General features: G+C 42.0%; 1 protein-coding gene across 1 annotated transcript in view; it reads right to left on the reverse strand.

The window, feature by feature from the left end:
• Positions 1 to 4,374: 4,374 nt before the first annotated feature.
• The window catches only part of LOC307188920 (thioredoxin domain-containing protein 8-like), a gene marked incomplete at its 3' end in the record, with an annotated part of 36,788 nt that continues 18,759 nt past the window's right edge, over positions 4,375 to 22,403 (reverse strand). The window contains exons 5-6 of the mRNA XM_079926575.1: positions 12,436 to 12,648; positions 4,375 to 4,437 (exon numbers count right to left, since the gene is read on the reverse strand). Coding sequence (XP_079782701.1) covers positions 4,375 to 4,437; positions 12,436 to 12,648 — 276 coding nt within the window. The remainder of the gene's footprint in view (positions 4,438 to 12,435; positions 12,649 to 22,403) is intronic.

A 22,403-nucleotide genomic window follows, 5' to 3' on the forward strand; every position in this document is an offset into this window, starting at 1 on the left:
AAAACTTTTTTGGAATCAAAACGATCTTCTAATCTCCAAGTCCCAGGCTTTTTAACCTTGTGACCTGTGATTTTCATAAAACACTTCCTCATTTTTAAGACATCAGGTCAACAGTCATTTCATGGGAAAGCACTCCCAGGTCACATCATGGTCAAGTAGGGATAACACGCGCTCACAAAACACTAGTGCTTCTCCCCTATAGCCACGTTACGGAGGCATCTTAAAAAATAAATTTTATATTTTGGAATAATTTTGGATTTACAGAAAAGCTGCAGAGAGAGTAAAGAGAGTTCCCATATACCTCGCACCCAGTCCCCTGATGTTAATAAATTATCATAGTATATGTCAAAACTAAGAAACCAACACTGGTATGTTACTGAGGACTAAACACCAGATTTTACTTGCACTTCACCATTTTTTCCCACTTATGCCCCTTTCTGCTCTAGGTTCCCATTCAGGGTTCCATATTGAATTTAGTTTCGTGTCTTCTGGATCTCCTCTGGTCTGTGCATTGGGCTGAATACCAGCAAATCAGAGATGAGAAAGAGAACATGCTCCCATCCTATGAGAGTGTTTCAGCTTAAACATCCTAAGGGTCAAGATAAGCAACTCAAGGTTAAAGAAAGGTCAAGAGAGCTGTACCCCTCCCTGCTCCCTGTGGGAGTCCTCCTCTGTTTGTCCTTTCCTTAGTGAGGCAAACATTGATTAACTGATACTTGCATTTCAAGGGACTGAGATCAATTTATCATTCAGAAGGAGTACAACAGCCTTTTTATGACAGTTTGCTTTTAACCTTTTGCTAGTTTTTTTTTTTTTTTTCCGGTACGCGGGCCTCTCACCGTTGTGGCCTCTCCCGCTGCGGAGCAGAGGCCCCGGACGCGCAGGCTCAGCGGCCATGGCTCACGGGCCCAGCCGCTCCACGGCATGTGGGCTCCTCCTGCACCCGGGCACGAACCCGTGTCCCCTGCATCGGCAGGCGGACTCTCAGCCACTGCGCCACCAGGGAAGCCCCCAACCTTTTGCTCTTGAGCTAACATTTAATTGTGAGATCAAGGAGCTTGAATACTCCAGGTGCACATTATTTCACATTTTAACATCTTTGAAATTGAGATGCCCCTGACAAGGAGTGGCATCTCACAATCACAGTGGACCAGGTGGCAGGTCTGACTTGGTTGTCACTGTCTGTGTGTGCACAGACTCAGCCGCAGCTATTCATGTGTGGTCACCTGGATCAATTTAGGAGCCTTGTTGATGCCCTATAGGTTGAGTTTAAAATGTCTTTTAAAAGAATACACTGTCAGTATTGAAATGAAAAGTTACTGTGGATGCAGAAAGGCCTGAACACACAGCAGGAGGATATACATTTGGGACCGGTAAAGGGACTAGTCATTGTTGGAGGCAAGACTGCAAATCCCTGTTTTCTCAGAATGCAGCAACCCAGTGCTTTACAGGACCCAGGAAAGGAAGTTGGATTACATTGTGTTACTGAGATATGTGTAAATGAGACATTTCACCACATGCCAGGGCAGTGCTCCTGAAGGGAGAAGAAATTCCTATCAATCCCCTAGAAGAGATGAAAGAAATTTCAAAGCACTGGATTCTTCTGGGAAAATTTGGGCAAGTCATTTTGAAACAGGATGGAAGGGGGCAGGGCACAACCTTTAAAAGAATGACATAGCCCGAGGAAAGACATAAACTGATTAGAACCAAATGGGTCCAAGATGGCAGACGAGTCGATTTCCACTAGACCTTCAGCCTCAGTATATGCACATTGTAACCCATCAGCAAGCTAAATGACATACCCACAGGCGCCATGACAGTTCCAAGGCCAACCGTAAGGGTCAAAAAGTGGGCGGTGGCCCAATCCCCGGAAATCCCCGCCCCTTCCCCCAAATAGTTGGAATACTCCTCCCACTCATTAGCCTATGAAATTATCCACCCCTATAAAAACTGACAACCCCATACCCTGGTGCCACTCTCGCCTTCTGAGATGGCCCACACTCTGTCTGGGGAGTGTATTTCTCTCTAAATAAATCCACTTCTTACCTATCACTTTGTCTCTCACTGAATTATTTCTGCAATGAGACATCAAGAACCTGAAATTGATTAAGTTCTGAGGCCAGGTGTGCGATCTCAGTTAACATGGGTTTAAGTCCCAATCTGGGTTTTGGCTGGGTTTGAGTCCTGGCCCGTGGGTTCAATTCCCAATCTGAGTCGCACGGTTTCAATTTAACTAGATTGTGTCTTCTATTCTCTGTAAGAAGAGAGGGATAAAAGTAGTACCTCATTTGTAGGTACTGGTGTCCTGGATCTAAATCTTAAGCAGCTCACAAGAGCCTATTAGGCCCATCTTTTCCCAGCTCCATGTTTAGTGACATCATTTGGTAGCTTGAAATCTACCAAGTATTTACACCAACGAAATTGGCAATCACTACAAACTGGAACTTTTTTCTTCCCAGAGAGCCAATTAAACATTTATTAGTACATGGCTACTTACAGGATTGTTGCAAAGGTTAAACAGGGTGATGGATGCAAAAGGCTTGAAACTGAGCAGGATCCTGTGAGCCTCCTGGGCACAAAAGCCTTTCTGTGTTCCGTTTCTTGTTTGTAGGAAATAGCTTCATTCAGCCTCCATGACCTTCCCTGAGTTCCAAGGGGCAGGTTCAAATAGTTGCTAATCAGGGAAGGGAGGGGATGCGGAGACAAGGGAGGAGGAGTCAAGAAACAATAGTGCGAGGCTTCCCTGGTGCAGTGGTTGAGTCCGGCTGCCGATGCAGGGCACGCGGGTTCATGCCCCCGTCCGTGCAGATCCCACATGCTGCGGAGCGGTTGGGCCCGTGAGCCATGGCCGCTGAGCCTGCGCGTCTGTGCTCCGCAACGGGAGAGGCCACAACAGTGAGAGGCCCATGTACCGCAAAAAACAAAAACAAACAAACAAAAAAAACAATAGTGTGGCCTTGGGACGAGTTCCCGGTTCCCGCTCAAGGGATATATATAACAATATCTATGAGCTGTTTTGCAGATACAATAAGTTCCTTACATACGAATGAGTTCCATTCCGAAAGTGTGTTCCTAAGTCCACTTTTGTTCATAAGTCCAACAAAGTTAGCCTTGGTACCCAACTAACACAACTGGATTTAGAATACTGTACTGTAATAGGTTTATAATACTTTTCACACAAATAATACATAACAAACACAAAAATAAAGAAAACGTTTAATCTTACAGTACAGTACCTTGAAAATTAAAGTAGTACCAGCTACATCACCACTGCTTTTATGCTTGCTTCTGGACATCCTGGGCTTGAAATAAAGATACTGTACTACTGTACTCTATACAGTAAAGTACACAAAAACACAACCCCTTGTAGAGGATGCACGCACGCGACAATGTCCGCCAGACACGTGAACTAACTTACGTGACTGCACACGCGAACGCACGTTTGCATCTTTGAAAGTTCACAACTTGAAGGTTCGTATGTAAGGGACTTACTGTACCGAAACCGCCACCAGGTGGAAGAGGTTTACTGTATGCTGCCCACAAGCATGCAGACCCCAGAGCAGCTGGAATCAGAAGGTTGATGCTACTGGCTCCCAGTCACCTCACCACCAACCAGTCAGAAGAATGTCCACGAGCTGATCGTGCCCTCCTCTTTGAACCATTTACTATAGAACTCCTCACTACCCCCTCCAGGTCAGGACACACAGTTTTGAGGGCATTAACCCACTGTGGCCCCCTTTGCCCAGCAAAGCAGTAAAGCAACTCTTTTCTACTTCATCCAAAACCGTCTCCAAGATTCCATTCAGTATCAGTGTACAGAGGCTGAATTTCGGCTACAGGCTTGGCATATTGCCTAGCATGTAATAAGTTTTTATATATGTAAGCATAGCTGTTTATATGTGCTTTTATCCAATGACACATTTCTAATATAAGGTGATGTACTGAAGAATTTGGTACTACAAACAATGACTCAATTGGGAAGAGGCCTCTATGTATTTGGGGTGCACCAGGCCAATAAGACAGTTATTTGTTTCTTCATTGCTGAGGTGGATCCCATCTTCCACAATCTCTGGAAAACTTTCTCACTGAGCTGGTATTCCTTAGCTGTGCAGGGCCTCTGCTGTGAAGGACGCTGCCTAAGGAGTGTGCTCAGAGGAAGTGGAAAGGCCAAGTGAGAGAATGCAAATGCCACAATCTCTGATAGCACAAGAGTTCCAACAATTTTTGCAGTGAGATGGCAATATGGGATTCAACCTGTAAAGCATTAGGAGAGAGATCAATAGAACACTACAATGTTTGCTGGAAATAAAAACACAAACACAATCACGGTGGCCTTTTAAAACGTTGCAAGTATGTCTTGTCTTGGAGATCAGCTTACATTAGTTCTCGAATCTTTTCTTCCAGTTTTTTAGCATCAGTTCCACAAAGTTCAAAAATCTGTTCACAGATACACAAAGGTGAAATAGTTATTGGTTCAAACATGGCAAAGATGAAGCTTTGAGGAATTTTGTTCCTGGTTATAAACTTATCCTCTACTCATTTCCATCATCTGCAAGATACTTTAAACATACATTAAACACATTAAATTTCTGATGTTTTAATTATTTGGCACCTTTTCAAAATTGTTTATGCTAATATTTTGCCAGATTTATATAATTCTCCACGATGTTCCTCTAAATTAAGATCTAAAACATATCATGTTGTTGGAAATGAGGAAACCCAATCACTGACACTTCTCAGAGCGTTTATACACTGATCTTGAGAGCTTGTTAATTCATATACATGATCCCCTGAAATCAAATGGCTTGTGATTTCCCATGCCCTGACCTTAGCCCAGGTAATAGTAGTTTAATTAATTGATTCACAGAAGCACATTTTCTTTTCAAATGCTCACATCTCTGAATCAGGATGCATTTCACAGGGGATGGTATATTTTATTTGGAACACTTTTCAGTAGGAGATAAAATAAGGGTGCCTCTGTCAATGCACATCTTATGTTTGATGAAATATGGAAGTTAGAGACCCTTAACTATTCATGATCAGTTTAGTACCAGTTGTATGAGGTGGGTGGAGAGAAGGAAGAGTGTGGGTAAAATGAGGCTGAGATTGGGTGAAGACTTGAGTTTCCAGTGAGGGAGGTTTCAGCAGCCAGAAATGGTGTTAGGACATTGGGGGCAGGGGTTAGAAAAGTCTAGAACTCACTTCAGTGCTCAGTGTGCAGCAGAGAAGAAACTATGCCCACATCTAATGATTCTGCTTCCCCTTATAGCAGCATGGTGCCTGTGGGCATCATGGTTCATTCTGTTCCTTGAAAGTAAACCCCACTCTTGTGCGTCTGTCTTGATCCCGTTTCACTTACCGGCTCGCTCAGGGATCCACTTCTATAACAGCAAATTGCTCTTTTGATTCTTGAGAATAGGGTTACCTAAGTGGGTGGAGAATTTCATGATTTATCTGGGTTGTCTGGTTTGTAGCCATCTCCTCTATAAATAGTTCTCTTGGCCTTGGCCACCAGGGGAGGAAGGTGTCAGAAAGGATCTGCAAAAGGCTCTTTCTTAAGAGTCAGTGGCAGCGGGACGGTGCCTCTAGGGCATGAAGGGAGTTTCATACTCCTCTCAGGCTAGAGCAGGTACCAAGACAAGAAGTCCTGGCAATAACATAGGCAGGGCTTGGCCACCTGAATGACCAGACTTGGCTGGGGACAGGAAAAGGATGCTAAGCTTAGCCAACTGACCAAAGTACTGAACCCATTGCCAGGAAACTCCTGACCAAGGTGAGGCAAAGGAAGACTTGGCATCCTCCATGAGGCTGGAGGTTGGGAGCTTGGGCATACTTTTTTCACTTGGGGGTATTAGGACTTTCTAGACAGCTCGGTCTGGTTGGAAAGGAACTTTGTCCCTCGTCTCTAACTAATGCTGGGGTGGAATGCAGGGTGGGAGAGGCTTGGGGTTCACCCCAGTCTCAGTCTGTCTTTCTCCATGGGAGCTGGAAAGGTACTATGTTTGCAGTGGTTCCCGTTTATCCTTCCTGTGCCCTCTGTCCAAGATTCCTCCTGAGTCTCTATCCTCTACTCCTCTGCTTCAGGAGTGGCTTGACTCCAGTGAAGGGCACACGTGCTAGGTGAGCAGAAGAAAGTCACTGGCAAAGAAGGGATGAGAAGTTCCCAAGGTGTGTCTGTTCCCCACGACCACCGCCATGTAATTCTAGACAGTCCCCCACCCCATCCACCCCAGTGGTCTAGAAGATGATATTTTTGTCATTCTTATGGCAATAACTCTAGTGGATCTGATTATGCCTCCTTATCTTAGGATCTCCCCCACTGCCAAAAAGCATTGTGGAACCAAAGAGAGATTGGGGGCCCCTAAACATGGGCATCTCTCCTTGGAGGACACTGCCCTGCACAGAGGGCTGGCACAATCTATGAGTGTATTAGACATAGGAAGGCACAGGCCTGAAGGGAGATTTCCAGGGAGGGGTGATTTCCATGACCACGGGGTTGTGGCATGCCTGTGCTGGGACTTGGGCAGCCAGAAGCCACAAGTGCACTAAGAGCCTTGGCTACTGTTGAATGTGACTCCTCTTCCTTTTAGATACATTGAGCCTAGTACAGGGCACCATCACCCACCCTCGTACCTGAGCCAGGAAACTGAGGTCACTTAAAACATTCATATATCTTCAGAACATTGCACACATGTCAGCATACAGTTTGGGGAGTTATTACAAAAGACAGCCCACTTGCGTAACCATGTCCAGATCAAGATGCAGATAGAGCTTTAGTCCCTCGCTCCCAGTCATCACCCTGTGCCCCAAGCCAAACACTGTTCTGGATTTTTCACCATAACTGAGCTTAGTCTGTTTCTGAACTTTTATAAATGGAATTCTACAGTATGTAGTGCGTATTCTTCTGTGTCTGGCTTCTTTCACTCAACGTGATGTTTCTGAGATTCACCTGTGTAATGGCCATACGTTCATTTTTCAGTGTCGTTTTTTAGTACTCTGTTGCACGACTATAACACAGTTTATCCATTTGGGCTGTGACCAAGAGTGCTGCTAGGAAAATCCTTTTCCACAACTTTGTGGGGACATCTCTGGGGGCAAATGAGCACCCATTCTTGTTGGGGTTCTGTTGTCTCCCTGAAAGGGGGATAACTGAGTTCAACTTTAGTGGGAGATACCCAACAGTTTTTTGAAGTGATTGCATCAATGTACACTCCACCAGCAGGGGATGAGGGTTCTGGTTGTTCCACATGCTTGACAACACTTGGTATTGCCAGTCTTTTTCATGCTAGGCATTCGGGTGGCTTTAGGTGACATTAAATTTGTCTCTGAATTCCATGGATTTTTACCCCATCAACTTCCCTCTGGGTTTTAGTAACAGCTTACAAATTGGTTTCTTTCTCCAGTCTGTGCCCCTGAGGTCTCTTCTCCCCCTTGAAGCTCAAAAACACACATCCCATCATGCTTTCTATGGAAATTCTTGAGTGTTTCTCCATCATCATAAAATCCAAGCTTTTTTTTTTGCAGTACGCAGGCCTCTCACCGTTGTGGCCTCTCCCGTTACGGAGCTCCATAGGCTCCGACGCACAGGCTCAGCGGCCATGGCTCACGGGCCCAGCTGCTCCGCGGCATGTGGGATCCTCCCGGACCGGGCACGAACCCACGTCCCCTGCATCAGCAGGCAGACTCTCAACCACGGCGCCACCAGGGAAGCCCAAAATCCAAGCTTTTTACCAGAATTCCTCGACCTTGTCCTTTCTAGCTCCACTGTCACTATCTACCGTAAACTCTGGACTCTAGCAACACTTTATAGTTGGATTTATTTATTCATTTAATAAATACTTAGTGAGCCTACCATAAGCCAGACATACGGTGAACAAAACAAGACAAAAGTCCCTCACGGAGCTCACATTCTAGTGATAATTTTACAATTTTATACTACTGGTGTATATGATTATCAAATAATTCCTGACCCGTACCTGTGACATTTTTTAACTCTCTGCTTCTTCCCAGCTTTAAATCACTTGCTAATCTTAAGCATCCTTTAAGATTGAACTCATGAAGACTTCCCTGAAGTCCTTCTCTGTCATCTCATAGTATCCACTATTCTAGTGCATTCCACGATTAAAGAGTTGATTTTGTTATCTGTCTTCCCCACTAGACCAAGGATGGGGACTGTACTTTATTTTCCCGCCCATAGTTTTAGTATCTAGCCCAGAACCTTACCCAGAGTAGGTGCTCTATTAATGGTGTTAGGCCTGAAATGAGCTGAACTATGCTGATTTCTGGTCACTGAGGTCCGGGTCCAAGATTCTGTGTTAAGTTTCGGGGATTAGGTGTTATCTATTTCATTCTTTCTTTGTCCAATTTGCCAAAGACAAATTTTATATTTGTGTCTCCCTGTCTAGCATGGGCCTTTGCATATAGGAGTTTAATAAAAGTAGTTAATAAATAAGGAGCAGCTTACGGATAAGAGCTTATTTTATAAGTAACTTTCTTTGGAAAGGATATATATGCAAGGCCGTTAACATACAATTTCTGCTCAAAATATTTTCTCATTTTAACCTGAATGTTTGGCTGTACCTCTCAAGCACATGCTCCACTCTGAAGCATTAGGAAGCACTGTTTACCTTGTTCTTCTCAATGCCTTCATTTATCATGTATGGCTGCCACCCTAGCAATGACTGCTAATGAAAATTACAAGCTCCAGTTTGCAAAGACCAGTGGAATATGGAGTGGCTGTTCCAGCATTAGAGAACCAACTATAGCCAACGATCAGTTAACAAAAAAAAAAAACCCTGAAGTTTTATCATGGACATTTTCAAACATACACAAAAACAGAATAATAAAGTGAACCCCACCCTCTGATTACCCACCACCCAGGTGCAACCAGAGGCAGTTCTGTATGCTAAAGACATTCAATCACCTACAGAGTTTATTCCTGCCGCTGGGAAAATGCAAAGGGGCTGGAGAGACAGTGACTTCTGAGAACATAAATTAAGGAGTCTGGCTAGTGATGTCCTCATAGAATAACTAGAAAATGTGTTGGCCAGTTGACGTGCAATTTAGTTGAGTCAACACTGAAGTTATGTTTGGACCAGCTGTATGAGAGCTCAACAATTTTCAGACCTCTGTAGTGAGTTAAAAACAACAACAACAGCAACAAAATTCTCCAAGCAATAGCAACCATCACAACACGAACCAAAAAGCCCAACAACCACCCCACACAAGATACTTCTTGGAGGATGGCTGTGGAAGTATATGTATGTACAAGTTTATAATGTGAAATAGTATGATGTTCTTTTTCTTTAGGAAGGGTTTATTAAGACATTAAAACTGATGAATAAGATGAAAAGGATATGTCCAACAAGAGAACGTTTAAAAGTACCTCAACCTTCTGTTGAGAGGTGGACAGTGTTAATCACCGTTTGTTCCTATCTTGGCTTCCTTCTCTGACTCCATCCACACCCGTTCCTTCCCTAGAACCATCTGCATCACATTGCAGGTATTTGTACACCTCCTCTTTGACTTTCACAACACCCAGGGCAGACTCTGCAAATGCAAGGAGTTCAGTTAAGGTTTTTGGAGCTGAGCAAAATCCAACCAAGATGACACAGTCCCTTCGAAATAGTCTGTTTCAAACAGCTTGAATTTGTATGTACTTGCATTTAAGAAAAGAGCATATAAAGCAATCTGTTCACTCACTTTTCCCTAATCTATGCTGGCCTTTTTGTCAACTTGTTCCAGTTGTGAGACTTCAGTAACATACTAATTCACTTTCATTTTCCTGTAGCAGATTTAGAAACTGCCTATGCATCTGTTTCTTGGCACACTGGTAGCATAAATAAGGACTAAAGTGCTGTTTTCTTCTATGTTAGGAGTTGACAAACTTTTTTTGTAAGGGGCCTGATAATACCCACTTTAGGTTTTGTAGGCCATATCGTTTCTGTCAAAACTACTCAAATCAACTCTCTGTACTATCTGCAACTTTTACGTAAATCTAAGTTTTTTCTATATAAATCTATAAATTATATAATAACATTAAAAATATAGTCCATTCTTTATAATGATAATGCAGCCATAAACTTCCTTTTATATAAAAAAAAAAAGTCTACCCAAGTTGTTAGGGGAACCACTGACCAAAACCGTCCGTCCTGGCCAGGCACGACAGTAACCACTTGCATGAGTTATCTTACAACAGGAGGTCCTGGTAAGGAACGTGGAACTAACAAGCTACCACCAACTGGAAGAATTTGGGAAAGGTCGAAAGGAGAGAGGAGACGCCAGTCCATATGAGCTACCAACCTTCCAGAATCCTTCTCACTGGAATCCATCGTGGCTGAGCGATGTGCACATCACCAGGAAGGACCCTGAGTCAGAATGATTGGCCAGAGACAACCCGGAAACTAACCCCATTACCATAAAGCCTGAGACTGTGAGCCACGTGGCAGAGCAGTTCTCCTGGGTACCCTTACCCTGCCGCTCTCCACCCGGGCGCCCCTTCCCAATAAAGTCTCTTGCTTTGTCAGCGCGTGTGTCTCCTTGGACAATTCATTTCCGGGCATTAGACAAGAGCCCACTCTCGGGCCCTGGAAGGGGTCCCCCTTCCTGCGACAAAATCAGCTATTGTAGTGCGAAGGCAGCTGCAGGTAATTAGTTAAAACAAATGGGCATGGCTGTGTCCCAGTAAAACTGAGAGTCAGATTTGGCCCCGGGGCCATAGTTTGCCAACCCTTATTCTATGCCATCAACTGAAGCTGCCTGAGAGTTAGTCACTCAGGACGATGTGGCTTTCTGTTGAAGGGAATAAGAGGCATGAGTCTAATGTTGTGGGAATTCATCTCAAGCTACACTGAGAATAGGACAAGTGATTTTGGACTCTGGCCAGGTTAGATGTCATCCTGCCCATTACTGCAAGTGTGGGATGGAATTTTGTTCTTCGGGATAAAAATACTTTTGGAGCCATTCCTTTCAACGGCATATACTCTAGTTCTCAGGCCTCCATTAGACCATCTGCTTAACTGTCTATTATTGGGAAAATATACCTGTTTCCTATATCCCTTCACTTCTCCCCAAGTTCAAAGGCGAGCTTATCAGCTGAGCCTAGACAAAGGCATGAGCTCATGCCTATCCTCCTCTCCCTTTTTGGGAGTGTTTGCTCGAGGGACAGGTCTGTCCTTCTGCAAAGCACATTTGAAGTGAGCCTAACATCTGCCTTCTAAAGATAGCTCTGGAAAGCTATGACCCTCTGTCCTCCCTTTTTGGGGCTAAATAATTATGAAAAGCAGCAGTATCTCCTCCACCTGGGTGGGGAAGTTTGTCCTCTGCAGCCCCAGATTCTACCGTAGGCGGGGGGTCATCTCAAGATCTAGGCTACAAGTGGGAAATCTTTTGACATGGATCCAAGCCGTGTTCTTCAATTACTACAATTTAGCACTACTGCTACTTTTTTTGTGTGTGTGGTTCGCGGGCCTCTCACTGTTGTGGCCTCTCCCATTGCGGAGCACAGGCTCCAGACGCACAGGCTCAGTGGCCATGGCTCACGGGCCCAGCCGCTCTGCGGCATGTGGGATCTTCCCGGACCAGGGCACGAACCTGCATCCCCTGCATCGGCAGGCGGACTCTCAACCACTGTGCCACCAGGGAAGCCCTACTGCTACTTTTAATAAAGGTGACATTTTGATTTTCCACATGAATCCATGTGAGAAAAAAGTTAATGTAGCAGGTGTGGTTGCTTACTCCTGGCGTGTCTCCAAGAGAACCACGATTGATCCAGCACCAACCCCTGGGTAACGTGGTCCTCCAAGTGTTCCTCGTGTTAGTGATGGATGATTTGGTTACATGTATCTCGAGCAATGGACTATGCCATTGCTGGCTTGCCAAGTTGTTTTGCATAAACGTCAATAATGATGATGTGCACCTAGTTTTATTGTTGGGGTCCTGAGTTTCCATTGTCATGGCTGGTTGTGTAGCTATGGTTGCTCAGCAAGATATATCTATGTGACCAGTCCCCACATAAAAAAACTCAGACCCAGAGAACCAAGAAGGCATCCCTAGGCAGAGACATTCCACACATGTCCCTGAAGTTCACTGCCAGGGAGAACACTCTCCTAAGTATCTCTGGACGAGGAAGGGCATCAGAATTCTGTGCTGGACCTTTCTAGACTCCAACAACACCCTTCTTTCTTCCCTGCTGCTTTAACTCTGTGTTTATTGCTGTAATAAATCTTAGCTAGGAATATAACATGCTGTTGAGTCTTGTTAATCCTTCTGTGAATCACTGAATGAAACACTCCTTTAGTTCAACAATTTAAAATTCAGAGAAGAACAGGGCTGGGACTAGGGTGGAAAATTTAAGGGATGCCAAAAACTTAGTAATTACGATAAATAATATCTTAATAAATATTTTAAAAAGTATTAACATTGAATGCAAAAAACCCATGATAAACGAAACATCAAAAATTCAAATAGGGCTTCCCTGGTGGCGCAGTGGTTGGGAGTCCGCCTGCCGATGCGGGGGACGCGGGTTCGTGCCCCGGTCCGGGAGGATCCCATGTGCCGCGGACCGGCTGGACCCATGAGCCATGGCCACTGGGCCTGCGCGTCCGGAGCCTGTGCTCCGCGGCGGGAGAGGCCACAGCGGTGAGAAGCCTGCGTACAGAAAAAAAAAAAAAAAAAATTCAAATAAAGACAGGTTTCCACCCTATACCTGCAATATCTTGCCTCACTTGCCTCACCCAAATCCCTGCCCTGGAGAAAAGAGGTACACAAGTAATTACTGCCTGTACGTTGCTAAAGCTGAGAGCTGCATCTTTAGCTATGGTGCTAAAGGTTGCTAAATGGTGATAAATAGTTGCTGTACTTCTCTGCCTTTCCCTTCATGTCACTTAGTTCTTGCCTCCTCCAGTCAATTAACCTCTGATAATGTATCAGCTGCTTATGGGGCTGATATATAACCCCTTTTGGGGATCTGCAGCCCTCAGAGCCCTGAAGACTATATGAGAATTCTTTTCTTTTCCTCCTCATGCAGAAGCCCTCTGTAACTAAAACAATCCATTAAGGTTGAATACCATTGGTAGGTGACTCCTGAATGCTAAGATAACTTAGCTTAAATGCATACTATGGTTACTCAAAAGAGCTTTACAGGTCGCTGGTAACCTTCATTTCTAAACTTCTATTTACCCAGACATTTTCAGGAAGATAGGTGCACAGTTAGATCCTGGGGCTCTAATAATAGCTACATTTTATAGTATGTACAAAGACTAGTGCTGGGCACTTTATTTACATTATCACAAATTTTTATGACAATAGTTCAAAGACACATGATACTGTCTCTGTTTCACAAAGAATGAAACTGAGCCTTAAGGTGGTTAAGACACATTCCCAAGGTCCCCCACTAATAAGAAGCAGACCTGGAATTCAACCTACAATCATCTGACTCCAGACATGGCAAAAGCCAGCCGCAGACACTCTTTTGCGGGTGTGTGTGTGTGTGTGTGTGTGTGTGTGTCTGTGTGTCAAACCTTGTTTTTTATGCACTTGAACAATGAGCATTTGGGAGGGTGATTCTCCAGGGACCACCTACCTCCTCCTCACTTCCTACTGTGTCACCTATTGTCCCTGCCTGGCCCTTGAAGACACTGCGTACGGGACCTCTGCTTCCAAGCCTGTCCTCTTTCTAGCACTAGATGGTGTCACCTACTTTGGATTCCTTTTATCTCTGTACCAACTTCAAGGAGGGTGCTTGCTGGAAATGACTTCCATGACCTCAGCTGGAGCCCTGCGATTCATACACATAAAAGGGCAAGAGCTTCTTCTCACTCCATATGAGAGCTCAGTTCTTCTGAATTACTCATTTTTGAATAACTCATGCATTAGCATCTATGTACTCATATCCCATCACTGCCATCTTTCCTAACTGCTTTAGGAAACCATCTTACGCTCATATCAAAAAATGAAAAGAGGGAGGCAACTTTTGAGAGTTGGCCCATATTTAAGCAGTTGGCCAAGACTTGCTAAATCTTTTTTAGTCTTCCTTTCCTCTACATAGACATACCAACTTTAGCTAGAAGCAACGTAATGCACATAGAGGATCTACTGATGGGCTTCAGAGGCTCATTGAAGGCATTACATGCACATTTCAGTTTACACGTATATTTTTCTGGAGAGAGAGAGAGTTTATAGTCTCCACTGGATTTTAAGAGGGTCTACAGATTTTAAGAGGGCCTATAAACCAAATTTATGAACTACTCATAATAGCATATAGTGTATTATTCTGGTTACAAAAATCAGCCAAGGTTTTGGATGCCCCATCTGACAGACACCACAGGAATGCACATTTTGTTTTCTTTTTCTTTTGTTTTCTTTTTTTAACCACAATGAATCTTACTAGAACATGCTGTGATGTCCTAGATGAAAACACTAAGGAATACAGCAGGAAAGAACAAACCCACCTTATTTATTACCTAGAATTTGTTTTGGCTGTCCTTTGCCCTAAAACTGTGAAATAATTATAGCTGTTGTTTATAGCGCATCCCAGCCAGATGTTCATCTAACCCCTTCATGAAAACTTCCAGCATCAGGGAAGGCCCATCATCCACCATGACCCTAGGTCATGATTATGTAGCTTCATTTGTTTTAGGTTTTTAATGTTTTATTTTGTTTATAGTCTATGTATTTTGCGAATATTTGAAATGAGCTAGACTCAAGGCCAAGATAAAATAACAGAACCATTAAAGGATGATCCAGTGTGGAGACGGCAGTTAGGAAATGCCAGGAAACTGCACGTAAGGGGGCTATTGTATTTGAGTAGAGGAGGTAACCCTGAGATTTTTGGCAACGATGGAAACAGAAACCCAAGGGATTCCCTAAGTCTTCTGATCTAATGAGAGGAAGCTGATCATATTTTCAAGGGAGGCAAACATTCTCCTAACGCTACATTCTCCTAACTCTATGTCCTATAAGGAATTATATAAGGCTTTTTAGACAGTGTACATTTTAAAAGGCATTAATGGACAGTGGCTTGTTGCCAGATGCTTTACCATAAATGTAAAGACATTTTTTATAACATTACTCCATCGAAGCTAGATTCTAGGGTTTTTTTTAATACTAGATAAATAGTATTTAACTGCTTCAATAAGCCAATTTTCAGTTGTGCCATCCCAGAAGAAAGAGAGGAGCACGTTTATAGAAGTGCTCTCAAAGAAGTATATTTAGTTTTTCTCTATTCCCAGGGAAACAGTGAACGTCACTGGCAGCCTTCATAGTCAATTCTATTGAGAGAGGAGGGAAATTCACAGGGACTAGTCTTTTGGCCTGGCCACCCCAAACTTCCTCTGGTTCCAATGATTTTCCAGTGCAGACCACTAACAGGTAGAGCCTGAGGGGAATTTCAGAGGTCTCATAGTTCGCCTGCAGCTCTGGATGTAATGGTTAGAAATGGGGACCTTGCAGAAGCCCTACAGGGCTGTTCAGCTACCCAATTCTGGGGGTGGAGTCCAAAGAGGGAAAAGATTTGTAATACTGTGTCTTTATTACCTCTCCCACCTCCTTTTTTTGTGCCTTTGTCTTATGCACTGAAGATTGATATTCTTTGTCAAATGGAACAACCATTACAAATCTTTTCCACAGGTTTTCAAATGATATCTAAATTGATCCAGGTATGAATCCTTCTGGAGATATGATTACATATAACTACAAATGAAATTTAGAAGTAGACTCATTTGATATTATGACATAAATAATCTCAAGTTTTCTTTTTTTAAAAAAAAATTAACTATAACCGCCATGCTAAGTTAATGCTATTCAACGAAAAATTCCATTCTCAAGAAAATTTCTTGGGACATGGATATCCATGTTATAGTTAGAGGCTTGCTGGATGACTCTGGAATTAGACTACAGGGAGGTAGATCAGTTTAATGGACATTGTCATCAATTCAGTTGATTTTATTTTCCATTAGCTAGTTGGCATAAAATTCCAATTTGAGATCCTTAATGATCCCTAGAATACAGGCATTGTATTCCATTAATTCAAAAGGATCCATACCCTGTAGACACAAGTTCAGAAATACTTGATTATAGGAGGTCTCTCCACCTACAAGTGAGGGCTCTTACACCTCCAGAGAGAACCGAGACTAAGCCGGGCCAAGCCTTATATCAAAAGCATAGCTATGGATTTGCTCGAGAGCCTAGACACATAATCAACTGAGAACACAAAGTTTTGTTTCCTAAAACAGAGAACAACCTTCGAGCCATTAAGCAGTATCTTCTGCAGAAAGGATGAAACCAGAAAGCTATTCTGAGCTGGACAGAAATTTCCTCTGAGTCAGATTAATACGAGGACAAAATCGGAAGGGGAGGCAAAGCTGCGGGGGGATGCAGGGGAAAGACAGAAGGCTTCACTTGTTTGCTCATTCATTCATTTGTTCACTTCCTCATTAGTCAAACACAAAATAAATATTTTCTATTGACGGGGCATTCTCCTAGGCCCTGGGGTTTCAAATCAGACATGAACAACTCCAAGTGCTTAGAAGAATATGAGACAACTACATGAAGTTAAGATCTGAGTCAAACAAAAATGGGCTTGGAAAGGTAGATTGGATCAAAATTAGGGAGAAATTTTAAAGTCAGACTTGAATACAAGGGCCTAGTCTTGATTCTGAAGGCAATGGAGGGGGACAGGTATCAACTTTTAAATAAGGGAATGACATACAGGGAGCAAGGATTTATTTGGAAAAGAGAACAAAGCTTTGGCGTGAACTTGGGGGTGAGGAGGGCTATTGTTTAAGTTAAAGGTATTCACAGCTAGAACTAGAAGTGGGGGTGAAATTACTAAGGGAGAGAGGTAAAATGGAAAAAAGACAGAGCCTTGGGAAACACTTATATTTGAGAACGGCAGGAGACAAAGAAGCCAGAAGAACTTGGGGATGAATCAGCAATAGAAGCCAAAAAAGGAGGAAGTTTCCAGAATACAGAAGTTGATTAGTTAATGACACTTGTGTAATCAAGGAAGAGCAGGATTGAGAAATGGCTTTTTAAACTAGGTGCTGGAAGGTTCTTAGTGACTTTCAAGAGTGGGTGAAGGAATGAGTAGAAAATGAGAATTGGAAGCAGTAAATATATCCAATTTCACGAATTAGACAAAAAAATAAAAGAGAGCAGGGCTTCCCTGGTGGCGCAGTGGTTGAGAGTCCTCCTGCCGATGCAGGGGACACGGGTTCGTGCCCCGGTCTGGGAAGATCCCACATGCCATGGAGTGGCTGGGCCCGTGAGCCATGGCCGCTGAGCCTGTGTGTCCGGAGCCAGTGCTCCGCAACGGGAGAGGCCACAACAGTGGCAGGCCCGTGTACCGAAAAAAAGTAAAATAAAATAAATAAAAGAGAGCAGTCTGAGCGAACATCAGATATATTCATTAGAAATGTTTTGGTTGCAACAAGCCTCTTAGACAGCCTCATCCACCAAGGACAGACAGCAGAAGCAAGAAGAACTACAGTCCTGCAGCCTGTGGAACAAAAACCACATTCACAGAAAAACAGACAAGATGAAAAGGCAGAGGGCTATGTACCATATGAAGGAACAAGATAAACCCCCAGAAAAACAACAAAATGAAGTGGAGATAGGCAACCTTCCAGAAAAAGAATTCAGAATAATGATAGTGAAGATGATCCAGGACCTCAGAAAAACAATGGAGGCAAAGATGGAGAAGATGCAAGAAATGTTTAACAAAGATCTAGACGAATTAAAGAACAAACAGAGATGAACAATACAATAACTGAAATGAAAACTACACTAGAAGGAATCAATAGCAGAATAACTGAGGCAGAAGAACGAATAAGTGATCTGGAAGACAGAATGGTGGAATTCACTGCTGCAGAACAGAATAAAGAAAAAAGAATGAAAAGAAATGAAGACAGCCTGAAAGACCTCTGGGACAACATTAAACACAACAACATTCACATTATAGGGGTCCCAGAAGGAGATGAGAGAGAGAAAGGACCAGAGAAAATATTTGAAGAGATTATAGTAGAAAACTTCCTTAACACGGGAAAAGAAATAGCCACCCAAGTCGAGGAAGCACAGCGAGTCCCATACAGGATAAACCCAAGGAAAACACGCCGAGACACATAGTAATCAAATTGGCAACGATTAAAGACAAAGAAAAATTATTGAAAGCAGCAAGGGGAAAATGACAAATAACATACAAGGGAACTCCCATAAGGTTAACAGTTGATTTCTCAGCAGAAACTCTACAAGCCAGAAGGGAGTGGCATGATATACTTAAAGAGATGAAAGGGAATAACCTACAACCAAGATTACTCAACCCGGCAAGGATCTCATTCAGATTCTATGGAGAAATCAAAAGCTTTACAGACAGGCAAAAGCTAAGAGAATTCAGCACCACCATACCAGCTCTACAACAAATGCTAAAGGCACTTCTCTAAGTAGGAAACACAAGAGAAGAAAAGGACCTACAAAAAGCAACCCAAAACAATTAAGAAAATGGTCTTAGGAACATACATATCGAGAACTACCTTAAACGTGAACGGATTAAATGCTCCAACCAAAAGACACAGGCCTGCTGAATGGATACGAAAACAAGACCCATATATATGTTGTCTACAAGAGACCCATTTCAGACCTAGGGACACATACAGACTGAAAGTGAGGGGATAGAAAAAGATATTCCAGGCAAATGGAAATCAAAAGAAAGCTGGAGTAGCAATACTCATATCACATAAAATAGACCTTAAAATAAAGAATGTTACAAGAGACAAGGACACTACATAATGATCAAGGGATTAAACCAAGAAGAAGATACAACAATTATAAATATATATGCACCCAACATAGGAGCACCTCAATACATAAGGCAACTGCTAACAGCTGTAAAAGAGGAAATCGACAGTAACACAATAATAGTGGGGGACTTTAACACCTCATATACACCAATGGACTGATCACCCAAAATGAAAATAAATAAGGAAACAGAAGCTTTAAATGACACAATAGACCAGATAGATTTAATTATATTTATAGGACATTTCATCCAAAAACAGCAGATTACACTTTCTTCTCAAGTGCGCATGGAACATTCTCCAGGACAGATCACATCTTGGGTCACAAATCAAGCCTCAGTAAATTTAAGAAAACTGAAATCATATCAAGCATCTTTGCTGACCACGACACTATGAGATTAGAAATGAATTACAGGGGAAAAAAAGCAAAAAACACAAACACATGGAGGCTAAACACTACGTTACTAAATAACCAACAGACCACTGAAGAAATCAAAGAGGAAATAAAAAAATACCTAGAGGCAAATGACAATGAAAACATGACGATCCAAAACCTGTGGGATGCAGCAAAAGCAGTTCTAAGAGGGAAGTTTATAGCTATACAAGCCTACCTCAAGAAACAAGAAAAATCTCAAATAAATAATCTAACCTTACACCTAAAGGAACTAGAGAAAGAAGAACAAACAAAACCCAAAGTTAGCAGAAGGAAAGAAAACATAAAGATCAGAGCAGAAATAAATGAAATAGAAGCAAAGAAAACAATAGCAAAGATCAATAAAACTAAAAGCTGGTTCTTTGAGAAGATAAACAAAATTCTTAGAATTTTATTCTTAGAAGATAAACAATTAGCCAGACTCATCAAGAAAAAGAGGGAGAAGACTCAAATCAATAAAATTAGAAATGAAAAAGGAGAAGTTACAACAGACACCACAGATATACAAAGCATCCTAAGAGACTACTACAAGCAACTCTATGCCAATAAAATGGCCAACCTGGAAGAAATGGACAAATTCTTAGAAAGGTATAACCTTCCAAGACTGAAACAGAAAGAAATAGAAAATATGAACAGACCAATCACAAGTAATGAAATTGAAACTATGAATAAAAATCTTCCAACAAACAGAAGTCCAGGACCAGACGGCTTCACAGGTGAATTCTATCAAATATTTAGAGAAGAGCTAACACCCATCCTTCTCAAACTCTTCCAAAAAATTGCGGAGGAAGGAACACTCCCAAACTCATTCTATGAGGCCATCATCATCCTGATACCAAAACCAGACAAAGATACTACAAAAAAATAAAATTACAGACCAATATCACTGATGAATGTAGATGCGAAAATCTTCAACAAAATACTGGCAAACAGAATCCAACAACACATTAAAAGGATCATACACCATGATCAAGTGGGATTTATCCCAGGGATGCAAGGATTCTTCAATATATGTAAATCAATCAATTTGATACACCATATTAACAAATTGAAGAAGAAAAACCATATGATCATCTCAATAGATGCAGAAAAAGCTTTTGACAAAATTCAACACCCATTTATGATAAAAAAACTCTCCAGAAAGTGGGCATAGAGGGAACCTACCTCAACATAATAAAGGCCATATACAACAAACCCACAGCAAACATCATTTTCAATGGTGAAAAAGTGAAAGCATTTCCTCTAAGATCAGGAACAAGACAAGAATGTCCACTCTCACCACTATTATTCAACATAGTTTTGGAAGTCCTAGCCTCGGCAATCAGAGAAGAAAAAGAAATAAAAGGAATACAAATTGTAAAAGAAGTAAAACTGTCACTGTTTGCAGATGACATGATACTATACATAGAGAATCCTAAAGATGCCACCAGAAAACTACTAGAGCTAATCAATGAATTTGGTAAAGTTGCAGGATACAAAATTAATGCACAGAAATCTCTGGCATTTCTATACACTAATGATGAAATATCTGAAAGAGAAATTAAGGAAACACTCCCAATTACCATTGTAACAAAAAGAATAAAATACCTAGGAATAAACCTACCTAGGGAGACAAAAGACCTGTATGCAGAAAACTATAAGACACTGATGAAAGAAATTAAAGATGGTACCAACAGATGGAGAGATATACCATGTTCTTGGATTGGAAGAATCAATACTGTGAAAATGACTCTACTACCCAAAGCAATCTACAGATTGAATGCAATCCCTATCAAATTACCAATGGTATTTTTTATGGAACTAGGACAACAAATCTTAAAATTTGTATGGAGACACAGAAGACCCCAGATAGCCAAAGCAGTCTTGAGGGAAAAACACGGAGCAGGAGGAATCAGACTCCCTGACTTCAGACTATACTACAAAGCTACAGTAATCAAGATAATATGGTACTGGCACAAAAACAGAAACATCGGTCAATGGAACAAGATAGAAAGCCCAGAGGTAAACCCATGCACCTACGGTAAACTAATCTTGACAAAGGAGGCAAGGATATACAATGGAGAAAAGACAGCCTCTTCAATAAGTGGTCCTGGGAAATCTGGACAGCTACATATAAAAGAATGAAATTAGAACACTCCCTAACACCATACACTAAAATAAACTCAAAATGGATTCGAGACGTAAATGTAAGACTGGGCACTATAAAATTCTTAGAAGAAAACATAGGAAGAACACTCTTTGACATAAATCACAGCAAGATGTTTTTTGATCCACCTCCTAGAGTAATGGAAATAAAAACAAAAATCAACAAATGGGACCTAATGAAACTTAAAAGCTTTTGCACAGCAAAGGAAACCATAAACAAGACGAAAAGACAACCCTCAGAATGGGCGAAAATATTTGCAAACGAATCAACGGACAAAGGATTAATCTCCAAAATTTATAAACAGCTCATGCAGCTCGATATTCAAAGAGCAAACAACCCAATCCAAAAATGGGCAGAAGACCTAAATAGACATTTCTCCAAAGAAGACATACAGATGGCCAAGAAGCACATAAAAAGCTGCTCAACATCATTAATTGTTAGAGAAATGCAAATGAAAACTACAATAAGGTATCACCTCACACCGGTTAGAATGGGCTTCATCAGAAAATCTACAAACAACAAATGCTGGAGAGGGTGTGGAGAAAAGGGAACCCTCTTGCACTGTTGGTGGGAATGTAAACTGATACAACCACTATGTAGAACAGTATGGAGGTTCCTTAAAAAACTAAAAATAGAATTACCATAAGATCCAGCAATCCCACTACTGGGCATATACCCAGAGAAAACCACAATTCAAAAAGACACATGCACTCCAGTGTTCACTGCAGCTCTATTTGCAGTAGGCATGTCATGGAAGCAAACTAAATGCCCATCGACAGACGAGTGGATAAAGAAGATGTGGCTCATATTACAATTGAATATTACTCAGCCATAAAAAGGAACGAAATTGGGTCATTTGTAGAGACGTGGATGGATCTAGAGACTGTCATACAGAGTGAAGTAAGTCAGAAAGAGAAAAACAAATATCGTATATTAATGCATATATGTGGAACCTAGAAAAATGATACAAATGAACCGGATTTCAGGGTAGAAATTGAGACACAGATGTAGAGAACAAACGTGTGGACACCAA

This window comes from Stenella coeruleoalba (assembly GCF_951394435.1).
Source record: "Stenella coeruleoalba genome assembly, chromosome: 7".
Taxonomy (NCBI): Eukaryota; Metazoa; Chordata; class Mammalia; order Artiodactyla; family Delphinidae; genus Stenella; species Stenella coeruleoalba.